The 23900-nt window shown below is 51.5% G+C and overlaps 1 protein-coding gene across 3 annotated transcripts in view; it reads right to left on the bottom strand.

The window, feature by feature from the left end:
- Positions 1-23900, bottom strand: part of LOC137655533 (uncharacterized) — a 166431-nt gene that overhangs the window by 123831 nt on the left and 18700 nt on the right. For all 3 annotated transcript variants that reach the window (XM_068389433.1, XM_068389441.1, XM_068389450.1), the window contains one exon: positions 16302-16644. In XM_068389433.1, coding sequence (XP_068245534.1) covers positions 16302-16644 — 343 coding nt within the window. The remainder of the gene's footprint in view (positions 1-16301; positions 16645-23900) is intronic.

The following is a 23900-nucleotide window of genomic DNA, read 5'->3' on the forward strand; positions in this document are numbered from 1 at the left end:
AATAAAAAGCCCGATTGACGAATGACGATGCTGATGAAGAGGATATCGAATACCGATTTTTCCCTAATTGATTTTTTCTACGTTCTGTCTAATCCAATGTACAGTAGCCTACATTCTTATGTAAAGGGCGAACCCCAACATTTCTTGATGCTGCTACACTTTAATTATAGATATTTTACCACCTATTTATAATCTTTATTTATAATAACATCTTTAGTAAAAGCTCTTCAATATCACTTTCAGGAGTAAATGCGTTTAACAACACGAAACAAAATTGCTCATATTTCATATATTTTGATTTTCTAAGGATAAATAAAACATTAATTATAACATTATTATTACATAGTACCTGGTAAGATATCTTTTGCCGCAAAAGTTAACCTATAGACAGATGTTAAAATTGGTTAGCGAGTTCGTTATGATCGGCGATGGAACGTACTAAACAAAGTAATGGGTTTGGTTGTGGTGACATGTTTGGCAGTAGCATGATATAAAATAGTCTTTATTTTGATGGTTTTTAATTTAAAGTTTAATGAATAAGGATTTTTCACCATAATCACAACGTAAGTATAAAAATTAATTAGTACAAATATGGAATACAGTATTATACATATAGGTGTTGGACAGTTAGGCTAGGCCTAGCGACAAGTTCACACAACAGATGGGCAAACCTTAACATTTTTCATCCAAAACTAGTCTTAAAATGTTTGAACAGAAATCTTTCTCTCACATTCTCCCCCCCCCCCCTTCTCAGACATCGGGGAACCATCACCCCCCCCCCCCAATACAATTAAGAAAACAATAGATTTCCTACGCTTCGCGGTGCTTGACTCGCGGATTTAGAATGCTCCTCGCAAATACAGGAAAATTAATTTTTAAAAACTATCGATCGCGTAATTGAGGAATCGCGTAATTAGAACACGTGTAATTCGGGACCCTACTGTATGTGTAAATAGCTAAGGTTTGTATGGTTAGGAAAAATACAAATTATCTCCGAATTTGTCATTTGTTCCATAACCGAAATACAAACCACGCTATTTACATAGGGTGACTTACCCTTAGGTAGGGTGGAAAGTCCCCAGCCTTACTGGCTTTGGCTTACCTGGTGACTCAGAATCCGAGTGAGCAGCACTCGAGAAAGAGTCCCTGCACCTCGCAAGTTTCTTGCTACGCAAGAAACATGCAGCCTACCTAAGCTTGCATGTGGAGGGAAGAAGTGTGACTTGTCTTAGGAAGTCGACCTGAAGTCCTTTAGATGGAATTCTAGGCTAGGACGTTCCCAATACCACCTCGTCAGGGTATGGGGGACGCGACAGTATTAACTTAATACTAGGAACACAAGGAAGCATGGTTTTCCTGCAGAGGTTTGAGGTCAGCTATGCAGAGAACCCAGGATACTGCTTTCCCCAAGAGAGGGGAGGATGAAGAAAGAAGGGCCAGACATACTTATTTCATTCATGCAGTCTAAAACCGGGTAACAATGCCCACAACCTTCGGTTACCTGTCCATTAAGGAGCCTGAGGTTAGACCAGCTGTTGTGTAGCCACCACAGGGCCGATAGAAAAGGTATCGAGGCTTCTGTGGGTCACGTCCTGCAGGTAGTGGGCTGTGAAGGTCATTTGACGCTTCCAGACTCCGGCTTGTAGCACCTGCGTCACGAGTAGTTCCTCTTGAAGGCCAGGGACGTTGCGATGCCTCTGACATCGTGTGCCCTAAGGCAACGTGACGGAGGAGGGTCTGGATTCAGGGCGTGATAGATGACCCTTTGAATCCAGGCTGAAAAATCATTCTTGATGACCCTCCTCTCCGTCCTCCCTATGCTCCCAAACAGGGCTTGCACGTAAGGACAAACTGCAGCTGTTCTTTAAGATAACTCCTCCGACTCCTTTCTGGGCATACGTAGGAGAAGCTATGTGTCATCTGTTACAGAACGGAGACTCGAAATCCTGGAATCGAACCGAAGGTCCGGGACTCGAAGATTTTGAGTCTAGTAACCAACTCAGGGACGAACCTGAACGTTACCTCCACCTATCCTCTTGAATGGGCGACGTCGTACAAGAGACCATGAAGTTCACTGACACGCTTGGCCGAGGCCAGAGCGAGCAGGAGCACCGTCTTCCAAGACAGGTGACGATCAGAAGCCTGGCGTAAAGGTTCGCAGGGCGATCCCTTCAGAGCCCCCACTGGGGGCAGGTAAGTTCGTAGTTTCGTATGAGCGAAGATCCAGCGAGGAGAAAATGTCTATACCTTTGAGCCTGAAGGCCAGGCTTAAGGCTGAGCGATAGGCTTCCACCGCCGAGAGCGAAAGGCGCATTTCCTCCCGCCGATATACAATAACTCCGCTATTGCTGGAATAGTGGCATCAAGGGGAGAGGTACCTCTCCCACGACACCAACCACAGAAGACTCTTCACTTCGCCTGGTAGACCCCTGCGGATGACTTTCGCAGGTGTCGAGACATCTGCTCCGCAACTTGTTGCGGAACGCCTCTCTCTGTGAGGAGATGCTGGATGGTCTCCAGGCGTGAAGCCGAAGCAATGCTACGGCTTGTGGTAGATGTTGCAGTGTGGTTGTTTGAGTAGCTCGTGTCGTGGGGGAAGCTCTCACAGGAGTTCCGTAAGGAGATGCAGAAGTTCCGGGAACCACTCTGCATGATGCTGCAGCGGAGCTATCAGAGTCATCGACAGGTTGACTGATAGTCTGGTCTTGTTGAGCCCCCTTCTCAACAGACAGAACGGTGGGAAGACATAGACGTCGATGTTGTCTCACCGTTGTAGGAAGGCATCTTGCCGAGTGCCTTGGGGTCTGGGACTGGGAGTAGTACAGCGGCAGCTTGAAATTCAAGGCTGTCGCAAACAGGTCCACAAGGTCAGGACTTGTTGACTACCAGGGGGGGGGGGGCGAAGACCACTCGGTACTCTCTATCTGTGAGGCCCTGCTCAGACTGTCGGAGAGCACATTCCTTTGCCCGGAATGAAGCGAGCCGATGAGGTATTGAGTGGACTTCGGTTCATCTCAGTATCTCTACTGCAAGATAAGAAAGCTGTTATGAAAAGGTACCTCCCTGCTTGTTGGAAAAGCCACTACCGTGGAGTTGTCGTTCACGGAGTGACTCGCCAGGGTCTGTTGGAAGTGTTGAAGGAACAGAATATGGCCTTCATTCCTAGCAGACTGATGTGGAGGTACCCTTCTGGTTCTGACCATAGGCCTGATTCAGAAGTCTTGTGGTCTCACTACAAGCCTGATCGACTCTGCTGTTCCACGCTGAACGAAGTTTGTTCTACAAAATTGTTCAGGGCTGAGAGGTCGAGACAGGTCTCCAGCCTTCAGACGCTTTCTTACAAGAAAGGGTCGACTGAAGAAGCCGGGGGGGAGCCGTCGATGACCTTTTGGAGAGCATCCTTCTAGAGCATGGTCTCGACTTCTGCTCAAAGGGCTAGCCCCTTTGCCGATCCCATGGCATAGGGACTCAGCGACACTGGATTGTCTGTCAGTGGAGGTAGAGATGTAAAGAACGGGACACGATATCCTTGGCTGATCACGGAGATCATGCAAGAATCGGCCCCAAGTTGCTGCCACCTGAGCGCGCAACCTTAGGCATCCCCCCACTGGGGACCATGCAGGGGGGTTGCCAATCCTAGCGTTTGCGGCCTCGGCCACTCCCTCTAGGATTATTGCCTCCCCAGGAGGAATTCCCGCCCTTCTTGTCTCTTGACAGGAGGGGGTTGCTGTTTAGACACCTTGTCTTAGCTGCCGGGGCCGGTTCCGATGTCCTAGGCTGACGAGGCTGTTGTTGTTGAGGCGCTGGAGGCTTGTAGGGTCTGGATGCAAGTGCCTTTGGAGGAGCAAATCGTGATTCGACTTCCCCACTTCTCAGCTGTCCGATCCCCGTCCTTGGGCTCAAATCAAAGGTCTTTCCAAGGATGGAAGTGTCTGAGTTTGCCGACATCCATGGTTGGGACTTCCGAGAGGAACCTCTCGGTCACTGCATCTCAATGCTTCAACATAGAGTTTGCCCACAAGTTCGAGACTTGGTGAGCCGGGAATCGATGGTGCTCGTGGCCGAGAGGAAGAAAGTTTCCATGACCTTCCTGGTGCTCTCCTTGGACGAATTCTCGGATCGCAACAGGATGCCCAGAGATCCAAGCCAGACGTCCAGCCACGAAGTGGCGCGCATGGCACACTTTGCGGCTTTCTCCTGGCTTAAGATCTCCGAAGTCGAGAAAGTCAACTGCCGTGCGGAGACTTTCTCGAGAGAAAAACTCCTGGTAAGTCCCTTCCACGGAATGGTGGAGAGGAAGGGCCAAACCAGGTTCCCCCATGATCTCGAAGTATCTCCTCTGCTGATGGCTGACAGACGCAGTGTCAGCGACTCCCGCTGGGGGGAAGGGAATCGAACGATCCTGAGGAGTAGAGATGATGGGGCCTGCCTGAAAAGAAGAATGTTGCCCAGACCTCTCTGGAGATTCTTCCTGCTCTTGCACGTGCCATGCTCTGCGTTTACGGGGTGAAGATCGTGATCTGGAAGTACGCGCTCCAGAGGACTCGCCAGGTTGCCCGTGTTGCGAAAACCCGACGGGAATCGCGCTCGAAATCGCCCTGGCGCTCACGCGATGGTAAATCGTTGGTCCACGCGCGGGCGCGCAGGCGAAAATGCGCGTGGGCGCGCAGGTGAGGGCGAGCGCGGTAGTAAGGGCGAGCGCTGGCGGTCGGGAGACCAATGGCGCGTAGGCGAGTGATGGAGTGTTTTGGCAAGCGATGGCTCGCTGGCGCTCGCGCGATAGAAAACTGTTGGTTTGCGTGCGAGCGAAAATGGGTGCGCACGTGCGCGGGCGTGCATGCGTGCGGGCGCCCGAGACCGATGGCGCGTCGACGAGCGATGGCGCGTAGCCACCAATCGCGTACAGGACAGTTAACGCGTGGGCGCGTACGTTGAAAACGCTTGCACGCAGGCCAAGAATCGCGCGGGCGCGCAAAGAGAGCGCCCATGCGCTAGCTTAGGTGTCTCCTGGGCGGCGCGGTGTGAAGTGGAAGCGTGCTGGTGCGTTGGCGCACTGGAACTGGAACCGCGGGGGGGCGCGCTTGGCGCGATACTCCAGAAGGGCGCTGCGAGCCCAGAAGAACCTGTGAGCGCCTGTGTGCTAGCGTAGGAACTTCTTGAACTGCACGCGATGAGACAGGAACCGGGAGATCGTAGGCGCGTAGTTGCGTGGCCAGAAGATATCAGCGAGGGTGCAGAACCAGAGAGATCGTCGGCGAGGAGGCGAAGGAATAAACTCCTTGCCTGCGCCCAGATCCGAAGATTGTGGGCGAACGTTGGCGCGCATCATGCACATCAGGAAAGGGAGTGCAGATGTGCGCTGGCGAGCAGGTGAACGTGGAGTTCAGCGAAGAAATAATCTCCCTGCTTGCGCCCAGATCCGGAGATCGTAGGCGCGAGGGCGAACGTTGGCGCGCATTGCACACATCAGAAAAGGGCGAACAGATGAGCGCTGGCGAGCAGGCGATCGTGGGCGTTCAGGAGACCGATGGTGCACAAGGCGCGTAGCTGCACAGAAGGTCCCAGAAGCGTTGGTGATCAGGAGATCTACGGGGAGACTCAGCTACAGGAGATCGCTGGAGTGTTGATTAAGCAAAAGACTGGTCCACAGCAGTGGAGTATTTGCGAACTACTGCGCGCGAGCGCGCAGGAGAACAAGGTTGCACAGGTAAAAAACCTGGCACTAAAGGGACTTACTCACATTGTGAGATAAGCCCTTTGCCCCGAAGGGACCGGTGCCCGTTGGAAAACGGGGTGGAGAGGCGCCCACTGCGCGTCTGCGTACAAGAAGGCCTGGCAGGTGTCGGAGATCGCGAACGATCTGCCGAAAGGTCTAGCAAAGCAGCTGCAACGTCTGTTCTCGTCGAGGAGGATCTTCTGCGGCTGAAGATGAAGACGACCATGGACAGGAGCACCATCATCAGTGCTCCGAAGAGGAGTCTCTGTTAGTGAACTCCCCCGAGGGGGAGAGACACTCGCAGGAGAGACCGTTGGACTCAGCTGCCCCCTCAAAGGATGTTCGGAGGGGGGAACTGAGCCTTCAGCAACATCAGCAACAACAGCAGGGGTGTCCTCCGAAGAGGAGTCTCTATTAGTGTCCTTCTCGCGAACGAGAGAGGTGAACACTTCGTAGCAGAGACAAGAAGAACTGATGAAGGCACCCCTTAGGACAGTTGGATCAGCAAGCTGACCATAAAGAGCAACCTTCCGAAAAGGAGCTCCTGCAGCTGCTCAGCCCCTTGAGCATAGCTCCAAGTGCGACCGCTCAGCACCAAGAGCATAATCGCACGAATTCAAAGGTCCGGCCATGCAACCGCTCAGCCCCTTGAGCATGGTTACAAAATGGTCGCTCAGCACCAAGAGCATAACCGCCCGCGGACCAGGAAAAAACCAACCAGGTAATCATTAAGGTAAGAGAAGTTGCCCCCCCTGAAGGGGAAAAAACTCAAACCTGGGAAGGGAACCTCCCTCGGAAGTGAAGTAACCCACCCATGGAGGCGAACCTCCTGTGCGTTCTAAATGAACTAAGGAGCTGACAGCACCAAGAGCATAACTGCCCGCGGACCAGGAGAAAACCAACCAGGTAATTATTAAGGTAAGAGAAGTTGCCCCCCCTGAAGGGGAAAAAACTCAAACCTGGGAAGGGAACCTCCCTCGGAAGGGAAGTAACCCACCCATGGAGGCGAACTTCCTGAGCATTCTAAATGAACTAAGGAGCTGACAGTTGTCACGGGAGAACTTCTAGGAGAAGGGAACACGCCCATGACGAAGTCGTAGAGGAGGCGGCAACAGCAGACTCTCCAGGCCCAAACAGGACAGCTCTGCTTCGTTGGCACATTAGGGAAACGAAAAACTAGATAGTTAACTGTGAAAACAAAATAATTAGTTAACATTTATTCCCCCGGGGAAACTCCGAAGAGGAACCCCTGAGAGAAAAGAACATAAGAATTACGCACCAGGAATGCGCCCTCCTCCCCCACTAACACTCACAGGAAGGGGGGAAATGCGGAGAACTGTAACAAAACAGAATTATAACAATTATAATTATGTAATTCAACAAAGAATGTTCACTAATCGTAAGAACGAATGAACCCCAAAGGGAAACGTTCTACACAGAGTTGAAAAGTTAACAAATACAATTAGATTAATTAAAAATAATTGAGATAAAATAAACGGAGTAGCAACTCAACCCGCAACGGGAAGGAAGCTACCGTAATACGTAATAAAAAGGGTGAACGACCTCAAGGAGAGAGAGAGAGACCGTAGTCAAACTAAACTCCCATGTTCCCTACGCTGATAGACCAAGTTCCCCGTAGGGAAGGAGGAACAGCGGAGAAACAGATTAATAAATAAAGTCCAGCGCTGACGATTCCCCACGGCGCCTGCCAAAGGGAGACTGAAGGACCAAGGAAGAGATCGCGACCCATGAAATGTCACCGTGAGGGCCTGGAACCACACGGAGATGTTGTCGTACAATTGAGTGGACTTCCTACACACACACACAGCACAAACACTGAAAAGGAAACTTACTGTATTTCTATACTCAAATATATACATAAACATAAGAATGTTTATATATACATTAAGTATAAGAAAATTAAGTAATTAATAAAGACAAAACATTAATGGCTGCCATGCAAGGACGGGACAGAGACGTCTGTTCATCGTCCGAGCCAAAAGTGAAGTGGAGCAGTTCACCGGTGTGTGAGGGGGGTAGGGGTAGCTAGCTACCCCTCCCCTACCCCTGCTAACTAGCGCGGGGGTGAATAACCCTCATTAAAATTCTAATGGCTCGTCATTTCAGCTACGTCGAAAGTTAACCCTAGGTAAATAGCGTGGTTTGTATTTCGGTTGCGGAACAAAGATGGATTAGTGACACATCCTCCCCCGTGGGGAGAAGTGGAGCTGTCTCGCTAGGGGAGGCAACGCCATCTCTGGAACCACGAACTTGGAAAACAGTACAACGGTCTACGCTACCACTCGACGGTCTCTCTCGCCCGGTGGGAGCTTCGGAGGAGGTTAGAGCAACGGAAAAAGAGTCCTTGGGTTTTTCTCCTTTCAAAGAAACCTTTGAAGGAGAAATATCCCGTCTGACTTCTTCTTACATCGCAATGAAAACCTCTCCCACTGGGAGGTAGACCACTCCCTGCACTCACTACGCTTATTATCACTATCACACCGTTGACCTCCACGGTAAGGGCAAAGGGTGTGAGGGTCTGTCTCGACCGCCGACCATGAATGTTCCACAAGGGTGGTCAGGTAATCCAAGGCAGGTACACATAATAACAAGAGACCCACTTCACACACAAACCTGTCAAAAAGAAAAAGCAAGAAAAAGCATTAATGGCCGCCAATGAGCGGCGAGATGACAGCGGACACGTCCGACTACCATCCAAGCCGAGAGCGAAGTGAGTTCAAGCACAGGTTTGTGTGAGGGGGGGGGTTAGCAAGCTACCCTCCCGTACCCCCGCTAACTAGCAGTGTGGGTAGTAAACCCTGCTTAAATTTTAATGGCTTGTCATTTCAGCTACGCCGAAAATAATATGACAAATTCGTAGGTAATTTGTATTTTTCCTAACTATACAAACCTTAGCTATTTAATATGGGTAATTACTTTCGGCGTAGCTGAAATAACGAGCCATTAGAATTTTAACGAGGGTTTACTACCCCACCACTAGTTAGCGGGGGGTAGGGAGGGTAGCTTGCTACCTCCCCCCCCTCACACACACCTGTGCTTGAGCTCATTTTGCTTAGAGGTAGGACTTCAAGGGGGATAGGGCTGGCGGGTAAGTTTGATTAAATAGCTAAGGTTTGTATAGTTAGGAAAAATGCAAATTACCTAAGAATTTGTCATTTGTTCCGTAACTGAAATACAAACCACGCTATTTAATATGAGTGACTCACCCCTTAAGAAGGGTGGTAAGTCCCGGCCAGTACTGGCTTTTGGCTTTGCCCGGGGACTCAGTATCTGAGTGTGTCAGCACTCAACAATAAAGACTCCTTGCACCTCGCTAGAACCTTGCTGCGCAAGGGCTGCGGCCTACGTAAGCTGTGTGTTAAGTTATGAAGTGTGACTCGTCCTAGGAAGTTGACCTGTAGTCCTTTAGATGGAAACTTTAGGCTAGGACTCACCCAATACCACCTCGTCAGGGTATGGGGACATGACAGTATTAGCTTAATACTAGGAACACAAGAAAACATGGTTTACCTGCAATGGTTTGAGGTCAGCTGTGCAGAGAACCCAGGATACTGCTTTCCCCAAGAGAGGGGAGGATGAAGAAAAGAATAAGGGCCAGACAAACCTTTTCATTCATGCAGACTAAGACCGGGTAACAATACCCTCAACCTTCTGATACATGTCCATTAAGGAGCCTGAGGTTTTAAACCAGCTGTTGTGCAGCCACCACAGGGCCGATAGAGAATGTATCGAGCCTCCTGTGGGTCACGTCTTGCAGGTAGTGGGTTGTGAAGGTCGTCCGACGCTTCCACACCACCGCTTGTAGAACCTGTGTCACTGAAAAGTTCTTCTTGAAGGCCAGGGACATAGCTACGCCCCTGACATCATGTGCTCTAGGGCGACGTGACGGAAGAGGGTCAGGATTCAGGGACAGATGGATCACCCTAAGAATCCATGCCAATATGGTATTCTTGGTAACCCTCCTCTTTGTTCTCCCAGTGCTCACAAACAATGCCTGCACTTGGGGACGAACTGCAGCCATTCTTTTGAGATATAGCCTCAGACTCCTTACTGGACACAGTAGGAGATGGTCTGGGTCATCTGTTACAGAACGAAAACTCAAATTCCGGAAAGAGTCGAACCGAGGGTCTGGCACTCCCGGATTCTGAGTCTTAGCAACAAACTCAGGGACGAATCTGATCGTTACCTCCCCCCCATCCCCTTGAATGGGTGATGTCATACGAGAGACCATGAAGTTCACTGACTTGCTTGGCCGAGGCCAAAGCTAGTAGGAACACCGTCTTCCAAGTTAGGTGGCGATCTGAAGCCTGGCATAATGGTTCGTAGGGAGGTCTCTTAAGAGACCTGAGAACTCTAACCACGTTCCATGGAGGCGGTCTCACTTCCGACTGAGGGCAGGTAAGTTCATAACTTCGTATGAGTAGGGAAAGTTCCAGCGAGGAAGAAATGTCCCCTCCTTTGAGCCTGAAGGCAAGACTTAAGGCTGAGCGATAGCCTTTCACTGCTGAGACTGAAAGGCGCATTTCTTCCCGCAAATACACGAAGAACTCCGCTATTGCTGGAATAGTGGCATCGAGTGGAGAGATACCCCTTACATGACACCAACCACAGAAGACTTTCCACTTTGCCTGGTAGACTCCTGCGGATGACCTTCGCAGGTGTCCAGACATCCTAATCGCAACTTGTTGCGAAAATCCTCTCTCAGCGAGGAGATACTGGATAGTCTCTAGGCGTGAAGCCGAAGCGAAGCTACGGCTTTGTGAAAGATGTTGGCGTGTGGTTGTTTGAGTAGCTCGTGTCGTGGGGGAGTTCTCTCGGAAGTTCCGTTAGGAGTTGCAGAAGGTCTGGAAACACTTCCGCGTGATGCCATAGCAGAGCTATAAGGGTCATCGAGAGATTGACCGATATTCTGGTCTTGTTGAGCACCCTCCTCATCAGACAGAACAGGGGAAAGGCGTACACGTCGATGTTGTCCCACTGTTGTTGGAAGGCCTATTGCCAGAGTGCCTTGGAATCCGGGACTGGGGAGCAGTACAGCGGGAGCTTGAAGTTCCGCGCTGTAGCGAACAGATCCACAGTCAGGCAACCCCACGAACTCAGGACTTTGTTGGCTACTAGATGATCCACGGACCACTCGGTACTTACTATCTGAGTCGCTCTGCTCAGATTGTCGGCGAGCGCATTCCTCTTGCCTGGAATGAAGCGAGCCGATAGTGAAATCGAGTGGACTTCGGTCCATCTCAGTATCCCTACTGCGAGATGGGATAGTTGCTCTGAAAAGGTACCTCCTTGCTTGTTGATGTAAGCCACAACTGTGGTGTTACCGCTCATCACCATCACAGAGTGACCCGCCAGGTATTGTTGGAACTGTTGAAGGGCCAGGAATACGGCCTTCATTTCTAGCAGATTTATATGGAGACACTTTTCTGATTCTGACCACAGGCCTGGGGTCCTGTGGTGCAGAACGTAAGCACCCCACTCTCTCTTTGAGGCGTCCGAAAACAGCATCAAATCCGGGGGGAGGACGAGAAGATCCACTCCCCTTCGTAGGTTCTCGTCTGTGACCCACCACTGAAGGTCCGTCTGTTCCGCAGGACCCATAGGGATCATGACGTTCGAGGAATCGTGACCCTGATTCCACCGGGACTTGAGTCGCCATTGGAGAGATCTCATTCTTAGGCGACCGTTGGGAACTAGACGAGCCAAGGATGAGAGGTGACTGAGGAGACGTAACCACGATTGGGCTGGAAGCTCTTCTCGTCTGAGGAAAGGACTCGCGACTCTCCTCAGCTTTGCTATCCTGTCGTCTGATGGGAAGGCTTTGTGGAGATTGGTGTCTATGACCATGCCTAGATATACCAGTCTTTGAGTGGGAAGCAGAGAAGACTTCTCGAGATTTACCATGACCCCCAGATCTTGGCAAAGTCCCAGAAGTTTGTGTCGGTGTCGAAGAAGTGCTAACTCCGAGTCTGCTAGGATCAGCCAGTCGTCCAGATAATGGAGGAGACGGATGCCGATCCTGTATGCCCACGACGATATTAGGGTGAACACTCTGGTGAAACCCTGTGGTGCTGTGGAGAGACCGAAACAAAGCACCTTGAACTGGTACACATTGTTGTCTAAGCTGAATCTTAAGTAATTCCTTGAAGACAGATGGACTGGGATCTGGAAGTACGCGTCCTTCAAGTCCAGTGTACACATGAAGTCTTGTGGTCTCACTGCAAGTCTGACCGTGTCTGCCGTCTCCATGCTGAACGGGGTTTGCTTGACAAACCTGTTCAGAGCTGAGAGGTCGATGACTGGTCTCCAGCCTCCAGAAGCCTTCTTTACAAGAAAGAGTCAACTGAAGAAGCCTGGGGACCCGTCGACTACCTCTTGGAGAACGCCCTTCTTCAACATGGTCTCGACTTCTCCCCGAAGGGCTTGCCACCTTGCCGATCCCATGGCAAGGGAGCTCAACGACACTGGATTCGCTGTCAGGGGAGGTAGAGATGTTGTGAACAGGACGCGATATCCTCGACTGATTACGGAAATCGTCCAGGAATCGGCCCCGAGTTGCTGCCACCTGTCTGCGCAACTTTGAAGGCATCCCCCCACTGGTGGACATGTAGGGGGACTGCCAATCCTAGCGTTTGCGGCCTCGGCCGCTCCCTCTAGGATTCTTACCTCCCCTGGAGGACTTCTTGCCTTTCTTGTCCTTGACAGGAAAGGGCTTAGACACCGTTGTCTTCGCTGTAGCTGCCGGTTTTGTGTTCTTGGTAGGACGTGATTGCTGGGTTGCTGGAGGTTTATAGGGCTTTGATGTTAAACCCCTATGTAGGAGAGAGTCCTGGTTGGACTTCCTCCACCTCTCAGCTGCCTGCTCCATGCCCTTAGGCACGAACAAGGTCTTCCCCAAGATGGAAGAACGCCTGAGCCTGCTGATGTCAGAACTGGGGACCTTTTGGTGGAATCTCTCAGACACCGCATCTCGACGTTTCAAGATGGAATTAGCCCACAAGCTCGAGACTTGGTGGGCCAGAAACTCGATTGTACGAGTACCTGAGAGTAAAAAGGTCTCCATGGCCTTCCTGGTACTCTCTTTGGACAAGTCCTCGGATCGTAACAGGATGCCCAGAGACCCTAGCCAGATGTCCAGCCACGAAGTTGCCTCCATGGCACACTTCGCCACCTCCTGACTAAGGAACTCCGTTGCCGAGAACGAAACTTGCCGGTTGGAGAGTCTCTCTAGAGGGACTCCCCTGGTAAGCTCTTACAAAGAGTGGTGTAGGGGAAGAGCTAAACAAGTCTCCTCCATGATCTCAAAGTACCTCCTCTGATGGACACGAGGAGGCGGGAAGAGTTTGTTACCGGCGCTGGATCGGCTGGAGGAGGCTAGCTCAGAAAGCTGGCCTTCGACCTTATCTCTGGCACTCTTAACCCCTTGAGACCAGGGCAAAGCCGCGCTGGCCCTAGAGGGTTTTTGAGTACCAAAGACTCGGTCCAAGACCGTGTCCTTGCCCTCACGAGGGGGAATCTCTGGATTCGCAACCCCATTGAGATTCCTCATAAGGGTCAGAACCTGCCTGAACGCATGCTCTGATTCCTGCAGCTCCCCTCCTGAAGGGCTAGCAGCAAAGTCTCCCGTCCCCAAAGGCTCTTCTTGGGGGGACTCGTGAACGTTCTCTGAGGGCTTGGCTAGCTCTGGTCTAATCCTTGAGGATGACTTAGGCAAGGTCTTAGAGTCCTTCGACTCCCTCCTAGGAGGGATGCAGGACTCCAACAGTAATGGTGGGAGGCTCTTCTCCACCCCTACCCGAGAAGACTCCCGGCGCGAGGTGGGGTTTCCCCCATTGGTGCGATGGGGGAACGCCCTACTTCGCGTGACTCCTCTGAGGACGGGAAATCTTCGTCCGAAGGGGAGGGAGTGAAAGTCTGGGGGGGGGTGAGGAGGCCTTCCTCAAAGACTTCGGAGGAGTCAGTTTTGCCCTTGGAGAAGTTACCACGTCAGATACTCCTCTCTTCCTCTTCAGGGGAGAAGAAGCTGCCAATGATTTGTGGCCCAGATCAGAGAGAACAGGCTTAAAAGTCTGCATGACTGCTCTGACGAGGGACCCAAACCAAGGCTATTGTTCGCACACGCGAAGAGGATTGTGCAATCTCGTGGGCGCGCGTTGGAGACTGCGCACGATGGAACGCAGGTGAAGGATGGAGCGCAGGCGGGGTCCGATGGCGCGTTAGTGAGCGCTGGCGAGCAGGGGAAGAGGTTAGCTTCCCCATTGCGCCCAGATCAGAAGATCGTGGGCGCGCAGGAGATCGTTGGTGCGCAGGCGAGCGCTGATGCGTAGGCGAGCGCTGACGCGTAGGCGAGCGCTGGCGCGCAGGAGAACGTGGGCGTGCATGGCGCGCATCAGCAGCAGCGCGCTGGCGATCAGGAGAGCGCTGGCGCGCAGGTGAACGCTGGCGCGCAGGTGAACGCTGGTGAGCGCTGGCGCGCTATAACAGGAACATCTGGCAGCGAGCGCTTGCGCACTATAACAGGAACATCTGCAGGCGAGCGCTTGCGCGCAGGTGATCATTGGCGCATAGGGGAGACCTGGCGCGTAAGGGACTTATGCACAATTTTGTGCGAAAGCCCTTTATGCCCCAAAGGGACCGTTGCCCGTTTTACAACGGGATGAGTTGGCGCCCACAGCGCATCAGCAGCCAGGAACGGCGACGGCAGGTCAGCAGGTCTGGCGGGTGGAAGGTCGGCATGCCCTTTGTAAGGACGACCTTCCACCGAAGGAGATCGCGAACAATCTGCGGAGAGGTCCAGGGATGTAGCTGGTAGAGTCGGCGAACGACGGCAAGGTTCCTCTGCGGCGGACTGCGGTGATGATGAACCGAAGAGGCGCCTCGTAACACCCTTGTGAGGTGAAGGAAGGCCTTTACGGCGAAGAGGAAGGCGGGTTTTACGCCTTATATGCCCTCCGGGGGCCGTGGGGTCAGCGGGCTGACCATCAGCAGTCCTCCGAAGAGGAGTCTCTGTGAGTGAACTCCCCCGAGGGGGAGAATCACCGGCAGGAGAGACCGTTGGACGCAGGTGAAGGTAGACAGCGCGTTGGCGAGCGCTGGCGAGCACTGGCGAGTAGGGGAAGCCTTAAACTTCCCTTCTGCACCCAGATCCGAAGATCGTGGGCGCGCAGGAGATCGTTGGCGCGAAGAGCGCTGGCGCGCAGGGTAAGAAGAAGGAGAGCCTTACGACGTATGCGCCCTCTGGGGGCCGTTGGGTCAGCAAGCTGACCATCAGCAGTCCTCCGAAGAGGAGTCTCTGTGAGTGAACTCCCCGATGGGGAGAATCACCGGCAGGAGAGACTGTTGGACTTAGTTCCTCCCTCGAAGGTTGAGCAGAGGGAGAAACTAAGCCTTCAGCTACAGCAGGTTGAGCAGTTGCAGAGGTAGGAGATACCGCATCGGATACCTCTGCCACCACAACGTCAACGATAGACAGAGGATCAACCTCTGCCAAAGTCGGCAATTGCTTAACAGCGGCACCCAACCGGATGATGTCAAACAAGGCTTCCTTCGAGCCCCAAGGAAGACCAAAGCTGGAATAAATCAGTTAAATTGACATTAACATTTAAATCCTCCCCCGGGGGAAGAGGTGGAGCTGCCTCGCTAGGGGAGGCAACGCCATCTCTCGAACCCCGAGGTCGGGAAACAGAACCATGGTCTACGCTACCACTCGACGGTCTCTTGGAAGAAACCGATTGAGTGGGAGCTTCGGAGGAGGTTTGGGCAACGGAAGAAGAGTCCTTTGGATTTTCTCTTTTCAAAGAAATCTTCGAAGGAGAAATATCCCGCCTGGACTTCTTCTTCCGTTGCCGAGAAAACCTCTCCCACTGGGAGGTAGACCACTCCCTACACTCACCACACTTATTAGTTCTATCACACCGTTGGCCCCTACAGTAAGGTCAAAGGCTGTGAGGGTCCGTCTCGACCACCGACATAAATGTACCACAAGGGCGGTCGGGTAATCCAGGACATTTGCACATGATAGCAGAGGCCAACTTCACACTCAAACCTGTAGGAGAGAAAGCAAAAAACATTAATGGCTGTCAGAGAGGCGAGGGTGAGAGCGGACACGTCCGACTACTACCCGAGCCGAGAGCAAAGTGAGCTCAAGCACAGGTGTGTGTGAGGGGGGAGGTAGAAGGCTACCCTCCCTACCCCCCGCTAACTAGCGGTGGGGTAGTAAACCCTCGTTAAAATTCTAATGGCTCGTCATTTCAGCTACGCCGAAAGTAATAACCCCTATTGAATAGCGTGGTTTGTATGTCAGTTACGGAACAAACTAAGTTTTTCGCTACCGAGCCAAAATAAAAAGCGACAGTTGTTTACTAGTACAGGTGTGGGTAGAGTGGTGGGGCTAACCCCCTCTGCTAACTAGCAAAGGGTAGTTACACTTTGCAAAAGCTTGAACGGCTAGTATATAGGTGTAAGGTTAGTATATAGTGACGGAACAAATGAGAATTCATGGAAAATGTAGTTTATGAGTCATTACATCAAATACATTCTATAGCCTACATGAAATTCTACTCACCACTAAAACAGACGAGAGGTGTTTCTTCCGAAAAGAAGGTAAGAGGATGATGAAAGCAATGATGGGAATAATAAAAACAAAACAGCAGAGGGCAGTGTCACTCGTAAAAAGTGCAGCAGCATGAGATAAAGGTAAATTAGAGATATAAGAAGGACCTCCATCTTCTCTGTTCATACTAAACCATCCTGCTGACATGACTTTATGATGCTCCGTCATACCAGAATTGTCATTTTCTTCTAAATCATGATTACTCAAATTACTATCAGTCAGTAACTTTCCAGAATGGTTAATGATGTTTTCATTACTAATGTAAAAATTGAAGCTGTATAGTGACACCCACATCCTGAAATATAAAATGTTTTATAAAAAAATTGAATTTCAAAAGTAATTAGTATTTTTCCTAACATAACAAAACTGGGTCCTTAAATAGGAGTAAGACTTCAGCAAATACTGACACACCAATTGAAAATTAAAGCGGTCATTAATTACTGAGCGGTGGCGGGGTAGCACTGCCCCCTGTCTGTCAGGAAGAGACTGACACACTTGTAACTTTAGGCCTAAGAATTTTGGAGTGGTTGAGGTGGGAAGTGTGGCAAACCATGACAAATTTGGAAATATGTATTTTTCCTTTTTACTATGGAGATATATTTCGGCGATAGTTGAAACCAGCCAAAAGACTTTTAGCACGGTGTAACAACTCACCGCTGGTTAGTGGGGGGAGAGTAGGACCAACCATGCCACTCACTCATGCAGTAGCCAAAACATGACAAATTCGTAGATAATTTGTATTTTTCCTAACTATACAAACCTTAGCTATTTAATAGGGGTATTACTTTCGGCATAGCTGAAATGACGAGCCATTAATATTTAACGAGGGTTTACTACCCACACCGATAGTTAGCGAGGGTAGGGGAGGGTAGCTTGCTACCCCCCCTCTCACACACCTGTGCTTGAGCTCACTTTGCTTGGAGGTAGGACTTCAAGGGGGATAGGGATGGCGGGCAAGTTTGGTTAAATAGCTAAGGTTTGTATACATACATACATATACCAAGGCACTTCCCCCAATTTTGGGGGGTAGCCGACATCAACAAAGAAACAAAAACAAAAAGGGGACCTCTACTCTCTACGTTCCTCCCAGCCTAACGAGGGACTCAACCGAGTTCAGCTGGTACTGCTAGGGTGTCACAGCCCGCCCTCCCACATTATCCACCACAGATGAAGCTTCATAATGCTGAATCCCCTACGAATTTGTCATTTGTTTGGTAACTGGAATACAAACCACGCTATTTAACAGGGGTGACTCACCCATTAGGAAGGGTAGACATCTCAGCCAGTCTGGCTTTTGGCTTTGCCCGGGGACTCCTTATTTGAGTGTGTAAGCACCAAAGAAATAAAGTCCCTGCACCTCACTAAAACCTTGCTACGCAAGGTCTGCGGCCTACTCAAGCTGTGTGTGAAGGTATGAAGAAGTGTGACTCGTCCTAGAAAGATGTTCTGAAGTTCTTTAAATGGAAACTTGTAGACTAGGACTTTCCCAATACCACCTCGTCAGGGTATGGGGACGTAACAGTATTAATTTTAATACTAGGAAAACAAGGGAGCATGGTTTACCTGCAGCTGTTTGAGGTCAGCTATGCAGAAAACCCAGGATGCTGCTTTCCCCAGGAGAGGGGATGATGAAGAAAAGAATAAGGGCCAGTCAAACCTTTTCATTCATGCAGACTAAAACCGGGTAACAATGCCCTCAACCTTCTGCTACTTGTCCAATATGGAACTTGAGGTTTTAAACCAACTGTTGTGCAGCCACCACATGACCGATACAGAACGTGTCGAGTCTCCTGTGGGTCACGTCTTGCAGGTAGTGGGATGTGAACGTTGACGTTTCCACACCCTAGCTTGAAGAACCTGCGTCACTGAGAAATGTCTTTTGAAGGCCAGGGACGTAGCTACGCCACTGACATCATGTGCTCTGGGGCGACGTGACGGAGGAGGGTCAGGATTCAATGCCAGGTCATTGACCCTGCGAATCCATGCATAGATGGTGTTCTTGGTGACCCTCCTCTTAGTCCTTCCTGTGCTGACGAATAGTGCTGGCACACGAGGACGGGCTGCGGCTGTTCTTTTGAGGTACATCCTTAAGCTCCTTACTGGGCATACTAAGAGAAGGTCTGGGTCATCTGTTACAGTACGGAGACTAGGAATCCGGAAGGAGTCGAATCGAGGATCCGCTACTCCTGGATTCTAAGTCTTAGCAATAAACTCAGGGACAAATTTGAACGTTACCTCCCCCCATCCCCTTGAATGGGCAATGTCATACGAGAGACCATAAAGTTCGCTGACTCGCTTAGCCGAGGCCAAAGCTAGCAGGAACACCGTCTTCCAGGTTAGATGGCGATCTGATGCCTGGCGTAATGGTTCATAGGGAAGTCTCTTAAGAGACCCGAGAACTCAAACCACGTTCCATGGGGGAGGTCTCACTTCTGACTGAGAGCAGGTAAGTTCATAACTACGTATGAGTAGAGAAAGTTCTAGCGATGAGGAAATGTCCATTCCTTTCAGCCTGAAGGCGAGACTTAACGCTGAGCGATAGCCTTTCACTCCTGAGAATGAAAGGCGCGTTTCTTCACACAAATACACGAGGAACTCCGCTATAGTTGAAATAGTGGCATCGAGTGGAGAGATACCCCTTCCACGACACCAACCATAAAAGACTTTCCACTTTGCCTGGTAGACTGCTGCTGAAAACTTTCGCAGGTGTCCAGACATCCTGATCGCAACTTATTGCGAAAATCCTCTCTCAGAGAGGAGATGCTGTATAGTCTCCAGGCGTGAAGCCGTAGTGAACCTGCGGCTTTGTGGAAGATGTTGGCATGTTGTTGTATGAGTAGATTGTGTCGTGGAGGGAGTTCTCTTGGTGGCTCTATTAGGAGTTGCAGAAGGTCCAGGAACCATTCTGCGTGATGCCATAGCGGAGCTATGAGGGTCATTGAAAGATTGACCGATGTTCTGGTTTTGTTGAGTACCCTCCTCATCAGACAGAACGGGGGAAAGGCGTAAACGTCGATGTTGTCCCACCGTTGTTGGAAAGCATCTTGCCAGAGAGCCTTGGGGTCTGGGACTGGGGAACAGTACAGCGGGAGCCTGAAGTTTAGGGCTGTTGCGAAGAGGTCCACAGTCGGAAAACCTCACAAAGTCAGGACTTTGCTGGCTACTAGATGATCCAAAGACCACTCGGTACTCACTATCTGAGATGTTCTGCTTAGGTTCTCGGCGAGCGCATTCCTTTTGCCTGGAATGAAGCGTGCCATTAGTGGTATCGAGTGGATTTCGACACATCTCACTATCTCTACTGCTAGATGGGATAGTTGCTGCAAAAAAGTACCTCCTTGTTTGTTGATGTAGGCCACCACTGTGGTGTTGTCGCTCATCACCATCACAGAGTGACTTGCCAGGTACTGTTGGAACTGTTGAAGGGCTAGAAAGACGGCCTTCATCTCAACGAGATTTATGTGGAGGTACTTTTCTGATACTGACCAGAGGCCATTGGTTGTGTGGTGCAGCACGAGGGGCCCCCACCCTTTTCATGAAGCATCCGAAAACAGCATCAAATCCGGGGGGAGGACGAGAAGATCCACTCCTTTTCGTGGGTTCTCGTCTGCCACCCACCACTGGAGATCTGTCAGTTCCGTAGGTACCATGGGGATCTGGATGTCCGGGGAGACATACGCTTGATTCCACCGGGACTTGAGTAGCCACTGGAGGGATCTCATCTTGAGGCGACCATTGGGAACTAGACGGGCCAGCGATGAAAGGTGACCAAGGAGACTTAACCACGATTGGGCTGGAAGTTCTTCTCGTCTGAGAAAAGGTCTTGCCACCTTCCTCAGCCTTGCTATCCTGTTGTCTGATGGAAAGGCTTTGTGGAGAGTGGTGTCTATAATCATGCCTAGGTATACCAGTCTTTGAGTGGGAAGTCTCAGAAGTTTGTCTCGGTGTTGAAGAAGGGTTAACACTGGGTCTGCTAGGATTAACCAGTTGTCCAGATAACGGAGGAGACAGATGCCAATCCTGCGTGCCCAAGATGATACTAGGGTGAACACTCTGGCGAAGACTTGTGGTGCTGTGTTAAGACCAAAGCACAGCCCTTGAAACTAGTACATTCGGTTGTCTAGGCTGAAACTTAAGTACTTCCTTGAAGACGGATGGACTGGGATCTGGAAGTACGAGTCCTTTAGGTCCAGTGTGTACATGAAGTCTTGCGGTCTTACTGCTAGTCTGACCGTGTCTGCCGTCTCCATGCTGAACGGAGTTTGTTTGACAAACTTGTTCAGAGCAGAGAGGTCGATGACTGGTCTCCAGCCTCCAGACGCCTTTTTTACAAGAAAGAGTCGACTGAAGAAGCCTGGGGATCCGTCGAGGACCTCTTGGAGAGCGCCCTTCTTCAACAGGGTTTAGACTTCTGCCCGAAGGGCTTGGCCCCTTCCCGATCCAATAGCAAGAGAGTTCAATGACACTGGATTCGTCGTCAAGGGAGGTAGAGATGTTATGAACGGGACGCGATATCCTTGACTGATCACGGAGATTGTCCAGGAAGAGGCCCCGAGTTGCTTCCACCTGTTTGAGCAGCTTTGTAGGCATCCCTCCACTGGTGGAAATGCAGGGGGACTGCCTACCCTAGTGTTTGCGGCCTCGGCTGCTCCCTCTAGGATTCTTGCCTCCCCTGGGGGACTTTTTGCCTTTCCTTTCTTTGACAGGAAAGGGCTTAGACACCAAGGTGTTCGCTGCTGTTGTCGTCGTAGTGGTCTTGACTGGACGGGACTGCTGTGGTTCTAGAGGCTTATAGGGCTTGGATGTTAAAGCCCTATGAAGGAGGGAGTTTTGATGAGACTTCCTCCACCTCTCAGCGGCATGTTCCACATCCTTAGGCTCGAACAAGACGGATACCTCTAGGGAGGAATGTCTGAGCCTATTGATCTCGGCGCTAGGGACCTTCTGATGGAATCTCTCTGCTACTGCATCCTGAAGTTTCAGGATGGTATTTGCCCACAAGTTTGGGACTTGGTGGGCCAGAAACTCGATCGTGCGAGTACCTGAGAGAAGGATGGTTTCCATAGCTTTCCTGGTACGTTCCTTGGAGAAGTCCTCAGAACGTATCAGGATACCTAAGGTCCCCAACCAGATATCGAAGCATAGCACACTTCGCAACTATCTCCTGGTTGAGGATCTCGGCTGCCGAGAATGAGACCTGCCAGTTGGAGAGACTCAAGAGGGACTCCCCTGGTTAGCTCTTCCAGCGAGTGGTGAAGAGGAAGAGCTAAACAAGGCTCCTCCAGAATCTCGAAGTACCTCCTCTGCTATACGCGAGGAGGTGGGAGTAGCTTGTTGGTGGCACCGGAACGGTTGGCGGAGGACATCTCGGAGAGTTGTTGCGAGTTCTTGTCCCTGGTACTCTTAACCCCCTGAGACCAGGGCAGGGCTGCACTCTGTCCTTGCCCTCTCGAGGAGGGATTTCTGGGTCGGAAAACCCGTTGTGAGCCCTCATTAGAGTCAGAACTTAACAAAACGCATATTCTGACTCTTACTGGTCTCTTCCTGCTGTAGGACTTGCAGCGAAGTCTCCGTCTATCCCCAAAGCCTCTTCTTGGGGAGAGTCGCGGACATTCCCTGAGTGGCTACCTGGCTCCATCCTAGTCCTAGTAGAGGACTTCAGCAATGTTTTGGAGGCCTTAGATTCCTTCCTGGGAAGAATATAAGACTCCAACATTGACGAGGGTGGCATGTTCCTTTCAATCCAAGACTGAGTAGACCCCTCGGCGCGGAGAGGTTTCCCCCATTGGTGCGATAGGGGAAAGTCTCTCTTTGCGTGATTCCCTTGGGGACAGAAAATCTTTGTCCGAAAGGGAAGGAGAGGCATTCTGAGGAAAATAAGGAACCTGCCTCGAAGGTCTGCATGAGTCAGTTTCACCCTCGGGGAAGTGACCGCGTCTAGAACTACTCTCTTCCTCTTCAAAGGAGTAGAAGAAGCCATGGTTCTGTGTCCCAATTCAGAGAGGACGGGCTTGAAAGCCTGAGCTACGGCTCTGATCAGGGCACCGAACCAGGGCTGTTGGCTGACAGACGCGCTGTCAGACATACCCTTTGAAGGGAAAGGGATTGAAGGATCCCTGGGAGGAGTCACTACCATTGATGGGTTCACCTGTGGTAGCCTTGGGATCCTCGACCCCTCTGGAAGTTTCCCTTCCTCTACACCGCACGGTGGTACAGTATGCGCTTGCAGGGAGGGGAATGGGGCGATGGCGACCTTGCCGTACGTCGTTCAATAGTCTTACGCGCGCGAGGATATTGACGCTCGCGCGAGAGTGCAGGCTTATCACATTGATTGCGCGGGCACGCGGGAGAGTGTTCGCGCGCATCTGTGCCAGCCGTAGGGCGCGCAGGAGAAAGTTCTCTGGTGCACGGGCGCGCATTGGAATCATGTGGGGCGCGCAGAAGCGCGAGAGAATGTTGGCACGCATCCCTTGGAGAGGATGGGCGCGTGTGCGCAGGGCGCGCAGAAGCGCGAGAGAATGTTGGCATGCATCCCTTGGAGAGGATGGGCGCATGTGCGCAGGGAGCGCGCGCGTCCTTGTGGATGCGCGTGGGAGAAGGCTGACGCTCAGATGAGCGCTGGCGAGTTGGTATTGGTTGGCGCGTGGGAGAAGGTAGCATTGCTGACTTCCCGGAAGTACTGCTATCCACTGACAGTTGGCGCGCAGGTTTTACCTGGCGCACAGCATGGCGCGCAGGAAAGTCAGATGTTGGGCGCGTACGCGCGTGGGCAGGAAAATGTTGGCGCGCATGAGATTGCTAGCGCGAAGGGGAGAGCTGGCGAGCAGGAGAGCGCCATTGCGCAGGATGTTGATGGCGCGCAGGTGGTTTGCGCGCAGATGGGCGCGTGTGCAGAGGGCGCGAGCGCTGGCGAGTTAGTACTGGTTGGCGCGTGGGAGAAGGCAGCATTGCTGACTTCCCGGAAGTACTGTTATCCATTGACAGTTGGTGCGCAGGCCTTACCTGGCGCATAGGATGGTGCGCAGCATGGCGCACAGGAAAGTTAGATGTTGGGCGAGTATGCGCGTGGGCAGGAAAATGTTGGCACGCAGGAGAGTGCTGGCGCGTAGGGGAGCGCTGGCGAGCAGGAGAGCGCCATTGCGCAGGAGGTTGATGGCACGCAGGTAAGTGTTGGCGCGCAGATGGGCGCGGGCGCGTAGGAGAACATGGGCATATATGCGCATGCGGGCGCTCAGAGTGTGTGATGGAGCTATGCTCCTGTTGGAGCGTATGCGTGTACGCTCTTGATGCCCTGTGTTAGGGTTATGATGAAAATCCGCGCGTAGTGATGGAGCCTGACGAGCTACTAAAGAGCAATCGTCAGGTCTCATAGGCGCGTAGCACATATGCTGTTGGCGCGCAACAGCGTGCTTAGGTGGAGCCTTGTTAGGCCCATGTAGAAATGGAGACGGCAGGTCTGTCGAATGGAAGGTCGACGTGTCCATTAAAAGGACGACCTTCCACCGAAGGAGATCACGAACGATCTGCAGAGAGGTCCAGGACCAATGCAAG

Source organism: Palaemon carinicauda, chromosome 1, assembly GCF_036898095.1.
Source record: "Palaemon carinicauda isolate YSFRI2023 chromosome 1, ASM3689809v2, whole genome shotgun sequence".
Classification (NCBI taxonomy): domain Eukaryota; kingdom Metazoa; phylum Arthropoda; class Malacostraca; order Decapoda; family Palaemonidae; genus Palaemon; species Palaemon carinicauda.